At 38.6% G+C, this 14,949-nt stretch overlaps 1 protein-coding gene across 1 annotated transcript in view; it reads right to left on the reverse strand.

Annotated features, from left to right (window-relative positions):
* Positions 1–455: 455 nt before the first annotated feature.
* The window catches only part of LOC136857384 (glycerophosphodiester phosphodiesterase 1), a 66,819-nt gene continuing 52,325 nt past the window's right edge, over positions 456–14,949 (reverse strand). The window contains exon 6 of the mRNA XM_067136019.2: positions 456–2,921. Within this exon, the coding sequence (XP_066992120.2) occupies positions 2,783–2,921 (139 nt within the window). The 3' untranslated portion in view covers positions 456–2,782. The remainder of the gene's footprint in view (positions 2,922–14,949) is intronic.

The following is a 14,949-nucleotide window of genomic DNA, read 5'->3' on the forward strand; positions in this document are numbered from 1 at the left end:
AAGCGGCCGTGGCCTTAATTAAGGTACAGCCCCAGCATTTGCCTGGTGTGAAAATGGGAAACCACAGAAAACCATAATCAGGGCTGCCAATAGTGGGATTCAAACCTACTATCTCCCGGATGCAAGCTCACAGCCGCGCGCCTCTACGCGCACGGCCATCTCTCCCGGTGATCTTCCTATTTTACACACCCATTTACGAGATGCGACAATCCTCATTACACTACTGTAATACTTTGTGTAAAATGTGCTATAGGGTTTTAAATTTTGTAACTAAAAGAGATGGTCCATCACTTATTTCTAGTACTGTACAGGGCACTTTTAAACTCATACACTAAGATGGAACATTAGAGAAATATTATGGACACTGCGTCAGGTATTAAAAATCGAATTCTACTATATTTTAGTATGACCAGGCTTGAGGAACTTGAGGTTTAAACGACAGTGATTACAATGAATGAAAATGAAAAGTGCTCTTTATTGTAAGTCCAGCAGTCTTAAATATATATGCAGTACATTATGGCAGACTAGAAAAAGCACAAAGGTGCAAAATTCATTATAAAAACATATGGCACTCATAAGTAAGAAGGTAACAAAATGCAATATTTTCACTGGTACTGTATATAACTCTCGTGTGCCTAGTCTGTGGATGGTCACGCATGCTCACAATAAGACAGTAAAATGGAATGTCACAATTGACACACAGCAGCCTTAAATGGCATATGATGATGATGATGATGATGATGATGATGATGATGATAATAATAATAATAATAATAATAATAATAATAATAATAATAAGTGATACAACCACTAGTGGGGATTGGTGTGGAGGTTAGGAATGTGTCTGTATGAGACTGTAGGGATTTTTGGAATATCACAGTTGTGGGGCAAGGTGTGAGAAAATACTGAATGCTTGTTTTAAAATGGGATTGATTTTGTGTAGACCAGAATGAAACGGTCACCATCAATTATCAATTCTAAGCGGCCAAGTGTGGGAATGAACAAGCGTCCTCAATAAACTTCTTTGTTGCCACTTCTTCTCTTCCAGTATCATCTCCCAGTTTGGGCTCCTCCCGGCCGAATCAGTTGCTATCTGCTACATCTCAGCCATCTCCAAGTCTGCCTCGTGGTCTGTTTCTATTAATCTTTCTTTCAAAGAAGGCAGTAGGCATTCTTATTGATTCCGTTCTCATAATGTGGCCAAATTATCTAAGATTTTTCTAGAACACCAAGCCCACTGTTACAGCCGTAGTTGGAGGCGGAATTAATTCATTTCTGATTTTATTTCTTCTGGTCTTCTGTATGCTCACAATTTAAGATATTTCATTTCTGTTGCTTGTAGTCGACTGTTATTCCTACTGGTCAGGGTTGCAGCTTCTAGTCCGCAGTCAGAAAGGGTAGCATGTAGGTGACACTTTTGCTTCTTGGGAAAAGGTTTTATTCCTTAATAGTTGGGGATCAGAACTTTAGAATGATGTAGCCACTTCAAACCTGCTGCTAATATCATACGTAACTCTGTAGTCAGCTGACAAAACACATCTGAGGTATCTGAACCATTTCAATTTCATGCTGTTCAAGTCTCAGCCAGTTTCACTTCCTCTTCTCATCACCAAGCATTCTGTTTGGTTTAACGGATTTTAATTACAAACTTGTCAAATTCCTCTTTCAACCAATTTAGTTGTTGTATCTCATATTTTCTTTCATCCATACAATTAATTAATCCATTTGAGTACAATTACTCACCTTAAACAAAAAGAAAGTTTCAAGACTGCAACTAGGTTCACAACAGAGCAATGATGTATATCAAATTAATAAAGAAATCTAAGAATAGCAATGACTGTGGTGGTTTAATTGGTGAAATGTTAGATGCCACCATTACCAACACTAACACTACATTCACTAACACACAAAACTAGCTGTTGAATAGGGGAAGTAGTGTGAGACGGGTTAATTGAAGAATGGTCCTGTGATTAACATATCTTGCTTTGGTTCCTCTGTAACTCAAAGAGGAGCAGCATATTTATTTAAAGCCTCTTGAGCAGCATTCGATTTCTGCATACAGTGGGTTTTAATTTGCATCAAATTCAAAAATCATAGGGGCCGTTCTTTCAGGCAATCTGCCACAAAATTTCACAATTTCTAGTTACTGGCTTGATCTTTTCAGACCATAAGCATTTCCATTTTATTAAGTTATTTCAGTATAATTTTTTCACCTTAACAATAAAAAAGAAAATGTATTTATTCAATTCATCCCATCACTGAGGTCAAGTCCACCCCTTTCCCCTGCACCCACATATCCTCTTGTGCTTTGTTTCTGTCCTCTGACCTGCGTCCATACTACTTCTATCTTGTTTTTACACTCTCCTGACCTTCTCATTCTTTAATTCATTCATATTTCTTGTTCTGCGATGGTGTATATTAAAGTTCCAATGTGAAGTTCATGGCCTTATATAACACAAAGTAATGAAGTGGCACTTCAAGAGTTTAGAATAAAAATAAAAGCTTTCTTTTAAATCATATCTCGAGACCCATTTTTAAGATCACTGTTTGACACTGTCTGTATCAAATAGACGACACCCTAGCCCCTGCCCAATCAAATGAAGTTCACTGAAAATGATCTTGCATTTTAATTGAGAGTATGCATGGCTACCCTTGACTTGACCAACACAAAACTAAACGAGGAATGGTGAATATCTTCTTTACCCGCATATTCTTTGGAAAAAAAAAAGGGAAAAATATAATACCCCAGATACTGGCCACATTTCAGCTGCCGAACATAACTTTATAACGTCTGAGTCTCGAGCGTATCCGTCATGTATGGCACCTTGAGGACTCGGGAGAAGAACTGCTTCTCAGATGGCAAATTTACAGTCCAGGGAATGACACGAACACCTCGTCTGTGCCAGCGTTGCACCATGTCCCTGAAAGATAAATACAATACAATACAATACAATACAATACAATGCAATACAATACAGAATTCTTTATGAAGTAATAAAAACTGTTACCAGTCACAAGTCACAACGCAGAGTGATTCACTCCACCATGCATTCCTTTGTCAAGTGGTTAAAATGGTGACATATAATTGTTGCTCTACTTGACACACAATTGTTTTCAAAGATCATACTACTGCAGTTAAGAGTAGGAGCTATGTGCATTATGAATGTATTAAGAACCTTGATAATTCGAAATTGGTTAATTCAAAATCCCACCTAATTCGAAGAAGCTCTTTTTCCCGGAAACATGAAATACGGTTTTGCATATTATTTACATTTTTTAATTCGAAATATGGACGTAATTCGAAGTACAATGTCTGCCTCATTACCGAAATTCAGACTTTTTATTCGAAACTGCCTTTACATTTTAAAACAATAGTATGTTACTGAGTAATTTAAATTCAAAATTTATCCGCGTCATGATAGAACGCATGTTCCGGAACATGGACAGGTAGCTTTCCGCACTTACACTCACTTCGGTGTGTCTACAGTGTGTTTCATAATTGTTAACTTGAATGAAAACGTAGTTCTTTTGTATTCGACCTTTTAAAGAACGCCGTAATATCACGCAGCAGGCAGCGTGCGGAAAAACAGAATCCGTGAACACTGGCGATGCCATCAGTTGATGAAAAAGTGTGGCTCATTTATAATCAATTCGTAGGCACCGAACAATATTGTAATTGCCAATGAAACTGCATTGTTTTCTTTTAATGCCCAGCCCAAACTGTCTTCTGGTTTTAAAGGAGAAAGTGCCAGCTGGAAAAACATACAAGTGTGGGGCACATTGTACACGGAAGCGAAAAACTTGATCCCCTCATCATAGGAAAGTTCGATAAGCCACAATATTTTAAGGGCGTCGGGCACTTTCCGTAAAGTACGAGGCATCTAAAAATGCAAACAGTACAGTAATCCAAAAAAATAATGCATTTGCAGTTTGCACAGAGGCACCAGCATAATTTATCCTCGTCTTTGAATGGTGTGATTTTTTTTCTTTCACTGCGCGAGGTTATGTTTGTCAGTGATTTATCCAAGTGCATTATTTGAACATTGTAAATGCACCTTGTTGGATACATTTCAGTAATAGTTTTTTCCATGGCATTTGAAACGTTTAAACTGTGAATCAAGGTGATTGCATTCATTAATGGGTCTTAGAATACTTTGTGAGGCGGCAAGTGTTTACTTTTCTGAAGTACGAGAGAAGTGCCATGGCGGAAAATTGTACAAGGATAGAGCCATAGGACAGTTCGATTAGCCACGATGTTTTAAGGGCATCAGGTACTTTCTGTGTAAGTACAAGGCATCTAAGATGCACACAGTACAGTAATCCAATGAATAAAGCACTTGCACATGGGAGCCAGCATAGATTTCTCCTCGCTTTTGAATCATGCTTTATTTTTTCTTTCTTTCACTGCGTGAGGTTATGTTTGTCAGTGAGTTATCCAAGTGCATTATTTGAATAATGTAAATGCACCTTCCTGGATACATTTTGGAAATAGTTTTTTTCATGGCATTTCAAATGTTTAAACTGTAAATTAAGGTTAACTGCATGCAGCAACGGGCCTTAGAATATTTTGTAACACGGCAAGGGTTGGCACTTCTAAATTATGAATTGGTGGTTAATTCGAAATCACGTAATTCAAAGTCCAATTTTTGAGTCCCAATGACTTCGAATTAACGAGGTCTGTTGCATGAGTGAAACCTGGCTTTCTCGTCAACTTTTATATGGTGAACTCTGTTCCGGCACAAGACCTCACGGATCCCCTTTGAGAAATTTCAAGGATCAGCTAAAGCATACTATGAAAAGAACTGGAATTAACATTCAATCCTGGGTACGCTTGCTGAGAATCGTACACTTTGGTTACACAATGTCTGTACATCAGTTCTGGTGTTTGAAGAGGAACGACGGCGACAGATAAATGACAAGCACGGAAGCTCCATCAAGCTCAGTTTCGCCAACCATTTTGTGCTTTGGAAGTGGCCAAGTTTTGGGCAAATGTAATATAGTAATTATAACTGTGTACAACATGTATGTTTCTGATACGAGAATAATAATAATAATCTGGACGTATGTTTCGATGATGATGATGATGATTCTTGTTGTTTAAAGGGACCTAACATCTAGGTCATCGGCCCCTAATGGTAAAAAATGAGACAAAATGAAATGACAAATTAAAAATCCAAAACCATCCACTGACCACAATTCAAAATGTGAGGATGAAGAATGAATGGATGGATATGAATTTAAAATGATCTATGGAACCGACCCACAGTGCCTCACATGCACAGAAGCTGGTGTAGAACAATAGTATTACTGACCAAGGGACTGCTGCTATAGCAAAATACTGAATCGATGATACTTGTAGTCGAAAGGGGTCCAAAATCCAAGTCAGCGGTCCCTCAAAATGGTACTTATCGCTAGGAAAGTAGAACCATGGTATTTATCATGTTGCGGTGCTAATCAAGAGTAGCGTAGACTTGCGATATTCCACACATTATAGTACTACTCACAGGTAATGAAATTCACACATGTATTACAGACCTACACTGCTTTGCACATTGTTGCGCCATTTACAGGCAACGCAAACCTATGGTCTTCATCACATAAGTGCACTAACCACAGGGACTCATACTATCCCATGGTGTTCCTCATATAGTGGGTACTAATCATAGGCAAGACAGAACCATGGGATCCCTCATCCCATGGTGTCGCTCATATAGTGCTACAAATCACAGGTACTGTAAAAGCCGTCGCACTCTCATTTGTTACTAATCACAAACCTATTTGGTACCTATTTCCCCGCGTGGTGGTGCTAATCACAAGTAGTTTCAAGGTTCTAATTTGAGCATCCCTTGGTCACCCCTTTTAGTCACCTTTTACGACAGGCAGGGGATACTGTGGGTGAATTCTTCGTCTGTGTCCCCCACCCACAGGGGGTGACGTATGTTTCATGCCAAGATTGGACTACTAAGTCATATGAAACATATCACAAAGTTTTGCGAGTGTGAAAATGTAAACTGCTGAAGAATATGTTTACCTCGGATATGAGTTGCAACCGCCGAAGACATCTATGTTGAATCAACTGTAGGTGTCATCTCAGAAATATAGAGTTACTTATAAAGTTTAATAATGATTTTAAGTATTCCTTTTCAAGTTTATCATTAACCCCTTAACTGAGCATTAATTTTCCACTTGTTGCATATGTATATTTTACTACAGATAATCTTTCATCACTAAATTATTTAATTTATTTTCCGGGTTGAACCGTGTTGTACTTGTACGCATATCACGTTCAGTTTTCCTCACTAAAGGTCGATTCATACATCTCCGGGACGTGACGAAACCCTCCGTGTTCGTATCCGTCCTTCCCGACATGAATATTTCACATCTGTTCTCACACTTCAGTTCCGTGCAGTTGTAAGTCGGCAATCAAGTGTTCCATGATAAGTTTTTATAGTGATGATGAACTGTTAATGATAGCTATAATCTTGGATGAAGAGGAGAAAGAGAGGAAGAAACAGTGGGTACATCCTATATGGAAACGCAGGGGTAAGGAAGGAGAGTTTTCTACTCTATATAAGTACTTGAAGGACGGTGAAGTAAAATTTAATGGATACACTACATTTGCTTTTAATTACTTGAAAAATTAAATAATAATTACTTGAAAAATTAAATAAATGAAATTGTTGATTAATTTTTAATACCCCTGATTTTGCAGGTTGGGGGCAAGTGCCTTGCCGCGCCAAATCGGTGCCTATCTACAGACAGACTGATTTCCTTAATCTTAAAAGCAAAAAATGTTAGTTATCTACCTTCAACTTCTATTTTCTCGCCAATTTCGTCCCATACACACTTCTTCAAACCACTATCCATATATTTCTAATCAGCTAAATTATATAGAAAAGAGTGTGCCTTCACTAATTCAATCAACAGTTAGTCCTTCATTTTGGGAGGTAAAGAACAGTTCAAACGTACACAGATAACCTCAGTACTCGAAGAAAGCAGAGAAGCAGGAAGGCGGGAAGAGAGAGATCACGTCCGTGAAAACAAGAAAATATCGTTGGCGAGCGAATACGTATTGCCGGCACGGATCACAGAGAAGCACTGAAGGTCACGGCGAATAACGTCAACGGAAGTGTTGGAACTTATCCCTTCGTTTACATGGCGACGATATTTTATTTTCATGAAAGATGCCGTCACGTCACGAAAAGCGCGATCACGTCCCGGAGATGTGTGAATCAACCTTAAGAAAACGTTCAAATATTGTCAATGGTTTGGGATTATCCCTGAAGTTAGCATGAACCCCACTAAAGCCGGTAAAATCAAATCTGTTGTGCGGCCCTCCAAATGTAACCCAATCAGTCCGAATGTCTTCAATTTCTTCACATTTTGTCATCATGGAATTCATCACTCGATTCGGAAGAATAATTGTCACTTTTGTCTTCACTTTCATCGCACAGCAAGAGCAATCGCTCAATATCACTGCTAAATTATTTTGTTTGTTTACACTCGGGGGTTTTAGCATGGAAGCCATATTGCTTTGACTGCTGACCACACCGAAAAGGTACACATGGCCATATGAATTCTACATGGAATATGACATTCCATGGAAATAAAATTTATTACTTTGTTGCAAAATAAGACCAACAGATAAACATCTGATACTTATAAGTGGTTCACCCAATTTGCGTATAATTACCATGGTGCTTATAAGCTGTTGATGTAGGGAAGGATTAAGCACGTGTTGAGGACCTATTAATTCTTTTTAATTTTTTTTATTTTAAATTTGCTTTGTGTTACACCAACACAGATAGATATTATAGTGACAATGGGATAGGAAAGGATTAGGATTGGAAAGGAAGCACCTGTGGCCTTAATTAAGGTACAGTCCCAGCATTAGCCTTGTGTGAAATTGGGAAACCATTTTCAGGGCTGCTGACAATGGGGTTCGAACCCGCTATCTCCCAAATGCCATTTTACAACTACGTGACCAAAACTGTGCAGTCACTCCATGATGTATTAACCCTTTCTTGCCCAAGCATTGAACTTATATATATCTTATTACTATATTCTTAACGAGCATTGTCTAACTAAGCTATGTACTGCATTTCAAAATTTTGGGTTGAACCCAAATTGCTTTTCTGGGTATGGGACTTTAAAGTCCCGTCAGGCATCTAGATACAGGTTTCCGGGTGTGAACTTAGTTAAAATAATCATATCACAATGGACACATTTAAAGTACTCTTTTAATAAAAAAAAGACTCAGGAGTACTATTAAATTAACATTTTAATAAAAGGGACCCCGGAGTACTATTAAATCAACAGTTTGTATGACTAAACATAATGACACACACAAATCATATGGTTTATGAGAGAAAAACATGTTTTTTTACATGAACATCTTCACTGTCCTTGCAACTGATCTCAGACTAGCATTTGGTGGTATTCCACGAAGCAGTTCTTCTTCTCAATGAGGCACAGGAATACATTACAATGTGAACATTGGAAATGGGGCCTCGATTCAACTTTTTGGAAGCTGCAAACTTCATATCATCCCTTACCAGGCACAAACTTTGGGTAGTGGATGCCTGTGTTGCCCGTGCGGACATCTCGTAGAATAGAGAAAGCTGTTTTCCTTTGTTTTATATCTGATTTGCATGTAATTGCCTGTCCAGAATTTCTTTTCTGTCCACGTGATACAGCATTTCTTATCTCTTGTGCAACAGAGCATCTGAACTCTAGCATGGTAATTTTGTCAATGAGATCATTATACAGCACGTAGGCATTGACAAATGTAATGTCCAGAACACCCCAAAATATCCTGTGCCACCATGACAATATGTAAAGGCAAGAAAACACCTATAAAACACTTCAAAATTGGCCCTGATAAAATAGAACAAGTGAAACAGTTTTGCTACCTAGGAACCCTGATCACGACTGATAATCGGAGCATATCAGAAGTCACAAAGAGAACATTCCAAGATAAAAAGCATCTGCTGGCCAACAAACATATAGATATTCAAACTCGGAAGGCCTCTGCAAAAACCTCTGTATGGAGCGTGCTTCTGTATGGTTGCGAAAGCTGGACATTAGGAATTCAAGAAAAGAAAAAACTACAGGCAATTGAAATATGGATTGAAGGAAAAATTGCTGGAAAAAGAGGAAGAGGACGGCCCAGCGTGTCTTACCTCAAGAACCTGCTTCTGAGGATGAAGTGCAAGACCTATGCTGAGTTGAAAAGACTGGCTCAAGATAGACAATTGTGGCTGCAGCGACAAGGCTTGGCCTTTAGAATAAAATGATGACCATTTCCTAGACTTTCGGTCCACTGGATACAAGGCACGAAGACGATCTGCAACTTCAACACCAGCCATGAACTGGTTGTAGTCTGACAAGGTCTCAGGACACACTACACTTGTTTTTGAACCATCTTTCATTGTCCTTTGCACAGTTGTGGTTTCAGTTCCATGATAATTCGAAATGAGGTGGACAGCTCTATTATCTTTCCACTTATAAACTCTTACACCCAAATTTGAGAAGCGATAATCATAATCCCCACGAGCCAACCTCTTGTCACCGGGTGAGTTGGCCATGCGGTTAGGAGCACGCAGCTGTGGGCTTGCATCCGAGAGATAGTGGGTTTGAATCCCACTATCGGCAGCCCTGAAGATGGTTTTCCATGGTTTCCCATTTTCACACCAGGCAAATGCTGGGGCTGTACCTTAATTAAGGCCACGGCCGCTTTCCTATCCCATCGTCGCCATAAGACCTATCTGTGTCGGTGCGACGTAAAGCAAAATAGCACCCTCTTGTCATCCTCCAAGTTGTCTGGGCACCCACATCTAGTATGGCAAATCGTCCCACAGGCAAAAGTTTCTTCTGACGAAAAAATGTGCATACAATTTTTTTTTTTTTGCTATTCCACCTATTCAATACAATTGATTTTGTGTTGTTAGAAATTAATTTTACTACAACACTACATTAAAAGGGGCATGTTTCACTTGGTTTCCGAGCATCCTCAGCCGTTGTAACTTATCTCAAGGTTAAGACCTGTCATTGTTAATTTTCTTATAACTAATTTGTACTTTATTATGATTATAAAAACTAAGTGGTAAAATACGTGAACATACACATTTGTAAACACAATGGACAGTTTAACAATTTAAAATGACAGTGCTAAAATAGGGATAGACATTGATTCTAATAACATAATAACGTCCAAAACACAGTAATATCCCCACAGTAATGAGATTTGGCTAAAATTCCCAAGTTTTTTGTTTTTTAAAAACAACTGTTAGTTGACTTATTACATTGTATATATTAAAATTTGAGTAATAAATCCTGTTAAAACTCAATAGTATCTAAAGCTTAATATGCATGTCAAAGAGGTTGGAAATATTCTGCATCATGTATTGGTTTGAGGCATGTTTCTGTAATTTATTAATTGTAAACGGTAAAATGCAACTTGTTGGTAGTTTCATCAAACTGGTCTTGATTTGACGAGCAGACTTTACATTGGAAGCAGTTGTTTTTAAGAGAGCTTGGTCAAGAGGGACATGTCCCTTTTAATGTAGTGTTGTGGTAAAATGAATTTCTAACACAAAATCAATTGTACTGAATAGGTGGAATGCCATTTGGTCCTTGTTTCAATGGCTGTGAAATCCTGACATTCACCTCCCCGCGGTAGAGAGGGGACAATGACTGCATATAAAAATATTTTATATGCTGACGGCTAAAGAATGAAGGGACCGATTATCTCCTGGTATAAGGAGATCCCCTATACTAAGTGCCAACAGTCTCTTTGAGAGTGGATGAGCGGGTATAGGTAAGGGCACTCTATTGTCCTGGGGATAAGAAATTGTTCCCATAGGCGGAGGAATCAGTTTGGTCAACGGCATTAGGATGCAGAAGGCAACTGAAAACCACTGTATTAAAGATCCTGAGAGATATTCCAATAAATTCACATGGCATGGCTGCAATGTCAAGATCAGAGCTGGCCGTGTGGATCGTCATCCTCCGTTCGGAGATGACATCTTAAGAAGAAGATGCAAATTACAGCAAATTTCAATACAGGTCTAAACATGAGAATTCTTCTTCTTCTTCTTCTTCTTCTTCTTCTTCGTTTTGCCTCATGACTGAGCCGTCGTGACTATCATAATATTCAGCCCTCTAGCCGATGAACCATACTCCGCAATCCCTATCTAAGGCTTTCAATGTGGTTGCTCTGAGAGAACTCTGTAGGAGGCCATTCACCATGTAATAAGGAGAAAAAATTGTCGAAGAATACAATCCTTTCCTGTCCCCAAAATGGACTTGTTAACTGCAGAACAATACGTTCTCCCAAACTGTATTCAGTAAATTCTGCATTTTGTTCCCCCTTGCCTCGAAAAACTATGAATGAATATATCCCTGTTGGTCAGCTACACTCCACAGATAGGTTTGCCACTTTTTTATATAAGAACTAAGGGACATTTACTTAAAAATACAGGATTTTTCACAAAAATAAGGGACAGTTCATAAATACTAGAAAATCAAATGTTAGGTACCAATTTCAATTAGATTATAAATAGTTCCATTAACGGAATAAATTCGTAAAAGAAACTAACATACACACTTTTAACAGTATACAGTACAATGCATCTGACATCTTAACTGATGTCTTCGATGAACTTAGAAACTTCACAATTAATGTAGATTTAGTCTCAAACAGCATGAACAATCACGTTAGAAATTGGAGTGGAAGACCTACGGAAGTACGCGGCGGAAGACTGGGAAAATAACCCAGCATGCTCAGCTTTACCAGCAAATGGCGAGGCATCATGAGATTTCCTTCTTCTGAGGCTCCAAAGAGAAAAAAAAATAATGGAGCTTCTTTGAACTTCAATGGCGCTCAAATCAAATACAGATTTTAAAACATTCAGAGACAAAAAAAGACAAATGCTCGTTTTTACGGGACAACAATTTATAATACGGGATGCAAAATTTTCACATCAAATACATGATGTCCCGTACAATACGGGACAGGTGGCAACTCAATCCACAGCTTGTAACTGCGTTTCACTGGCTTCAAAGGATTACACTGTTTTAGCGAGTTTCTGCCTTTGAATAGTATAATAAGATTCATCGACACTTAGTTCCCACATACCATTGTAAACATCCTTATATCCGACATTTAGGCTCTTGATCATTGGTCATAGTTTGTACAGTTTATCCCATTGTTTTGTAGCATTGCATTATTGTCATTCAGGTGCAAAAAGCGCAAAACATCTTCAAATCTATTTCTAGACATAGTCTCAGCTACCACTTTTACACCCAAATCTGCATTTGTATCCCAATAATGCTTCCATGACAGTAAACAGTTGTAATCCATCAGAAAGTTTATCCCAATAAAAGAAAGTAATTCATCTTCTCGTAGGTTTAGAATCTTGCTATTCTGAGTACCATAAAGGTTTGATAAGTTATATCTTTGATGATAGGTTTTACTGACTTTCTACTTCTTCTAGATTTCACGATTTAAAATTGCACAGTGTCAATCCCTATTAACATATTTTGCCTCTTCTACTGTTTTTGTGAAAGACTCACTCTTTAATTTCTTATTTACCTATGCATTGTTTCTTGCATTTTATTCGGCTGATGATGACCCAGATTAGGGTCGAAACCGGTACCGCTTCCGCTCATAATTAAATAGGAATGTAATACTACATTTCGTATTTATTTGTACTGAATACGTTGAACTACCTTATGTATTATTTCAATTTCATTAGGTTTTACCAATGTCAGAAAGATATCTGTTGATGTCCGACAATCTGACAGTAAATCATGGAAGCACCTGCAAAAGCAGAAATGCAGTAAAACATTACGAACTCTAATTTACAATCACTGACTGTTATGCAACTCATTACAGGGTAGTGATGCTAAACAATCATGAATTCTTACCTTCTGGTTGTTTGCACGGTCGCAATGGTTTTTTCTTTTCCCTTTTTTTTTTTTTTTTTTTTTTTTTTTTTTTTTTTTTTTTTTTTTTTTACAATTGGCTTTACGTCGCACCGACACAGATAGGTCTTATGGCGACGATGGGATAGGAAAGCGCTAGGAGTGGCAAGAAAGTGGCCATGGCTTTAATTGAGGTACAGTCCCAGCAATTGCCTGGTGCAAAAACGGGAAACCACGGAAAACCATCTTCAGGACTGCCAACAGTGGGGTTCGAACCCACTATCTCCCGAATACTGGATACTGGCCGCACTTAGCCGCAGCTATCAAGCTCAGTCGCAATGTTTTTGCAGCATTCCTTTTCTTCCAACGGCGATCAGGTTCCGGAAGTCTCTTTGCGGCATTTAGCTCAGGACCTTCTGCAGACGAACTGGGTATAGAACTGGCATCATTTTCCCTTATAGTGTTATCAGGAAATTGATTCTCGGCATTTATAGAACCATTAATAGTGACCACTTCATTTGTACCATCACTTACAAGAGCAGATGCAAACACACAATCAAAATTATTTTGTGAAGCATTACTAGCATTCAAAACATTCAATAAACCGTTTTCATCATCATCTTCACTGTCTATATCAGTGTTATGAGGGCTATCTGGTAAGTCTTCAAGTAATAAGTCAGGTATATCAGCATCTGATATCACATTTGACATGATCACGTAAAAATGGTACCATTATACAGGTTATGTTACTTGGCCACAGAATGTACTCTTGATGCCCGACGGGACTTTTCAGTCCCAAGTAGATCTTTACACTTCACTCACATTACATTCAAACAACAATATATCTGAATTGATAAATACACACTTTGAAGTATTATTATAACAATAGCCACTTCCAGGATGCCTCACTTGTTTCACTCAGAATATAAACATATTTTCGCGTGTCATACTTCACACAACATAAAGGAGAGCCTCATGGCGATTTGAACTGCTCTTTAGCAATTAATGTTTACATTACTGACTTGGCAGTTCTTGTGTGTATACTGCATGGGATAAGAGAGTCCCGACAGGCATCTAGGGTACCCATATAATGGTCCGTTATTGGACATTATAAATTTTCCAGCTAACTCATTCTTGGGGCCTCCACGGTATGCACTAGCCTTGCGTCTTGGGTGGTATGCTAAGTCCCAACTGACGAGCCTAACTTAGCACACGAGGGCAAAACACAGGCAACCAAGAATGAGTTAGCTGGAAAGTTTATAATGTCCAATAACGGACCATAAATATTGGTATTATAAATTTACTCATTCAGGACAAATATTTTAGGTTCCCTATGGGAATCAACATCTACATCAGGCATCTAGGGTTCAAAAATACCTACCAGTACCGTACCATACATTTTATATGGCGAAAAATAGAACCGGGATGTAAAACAGTTACAGAATTCTGTGATTTTATATACACCAGTCTGAGTTTAATCTAGTGTATGTTGACTGAGCGTGGTAGAATCTGACCAGGTTGTTTATGATCGAGAAGCTGAAGAGTATATTAGCCTTTACCGACTTGTTAAGTCCTCTGCACTCAACTGAAAGCTGTTTCTCGCAACACCCACTGGTGTAACAGATGACCTTCTCGCCAGGTTAAGTGATGCTGGCACCAGAATCACTTTTGCATGGCTTCCAAGCCACGTTGGGATTGCGGAAAATGAACTGTGGATGAAGCTGCAAAAGAAGCAGTACTTTTACCTCCAAGACCTATGAATATATCTGCAAAAGATATTTGTTCTCAGCTATGTCAAACCATCTTGGCATTCTGGAAATCGGAGCGGCTATCTATCCGAACTCCCAACAAGCTGAGAGCATTTAAGAAGACAACTACCAAGTGACGGTCCTCTTCCTGACCTTCATGGAGAGAGGCCATAGTTTTGTGTAGGCTGACGATAGGTGATGGACGATCTACGCACTTTTATCTACTCAATAGGGAAGACCCCCCCTCCCCCCCAGTGTGTTCTTGTGATGCCGA

Source organism: Anabrus simplex, chromosome 1 (genome assembly GCF_040414725.1).
Source record: "Anabrus simplex isolate iqAnaSimp1 chromosome 1, ASM4041472v1, whole genome shotgun sequence".
Classification (NCBI taxonomy): domain Eukaryota; kingdom Metazoa; phylum Arthropoda; class Insecta; order Orthoptera; family Tettigoniidae; genus Anabrus; species Anabrus simplex.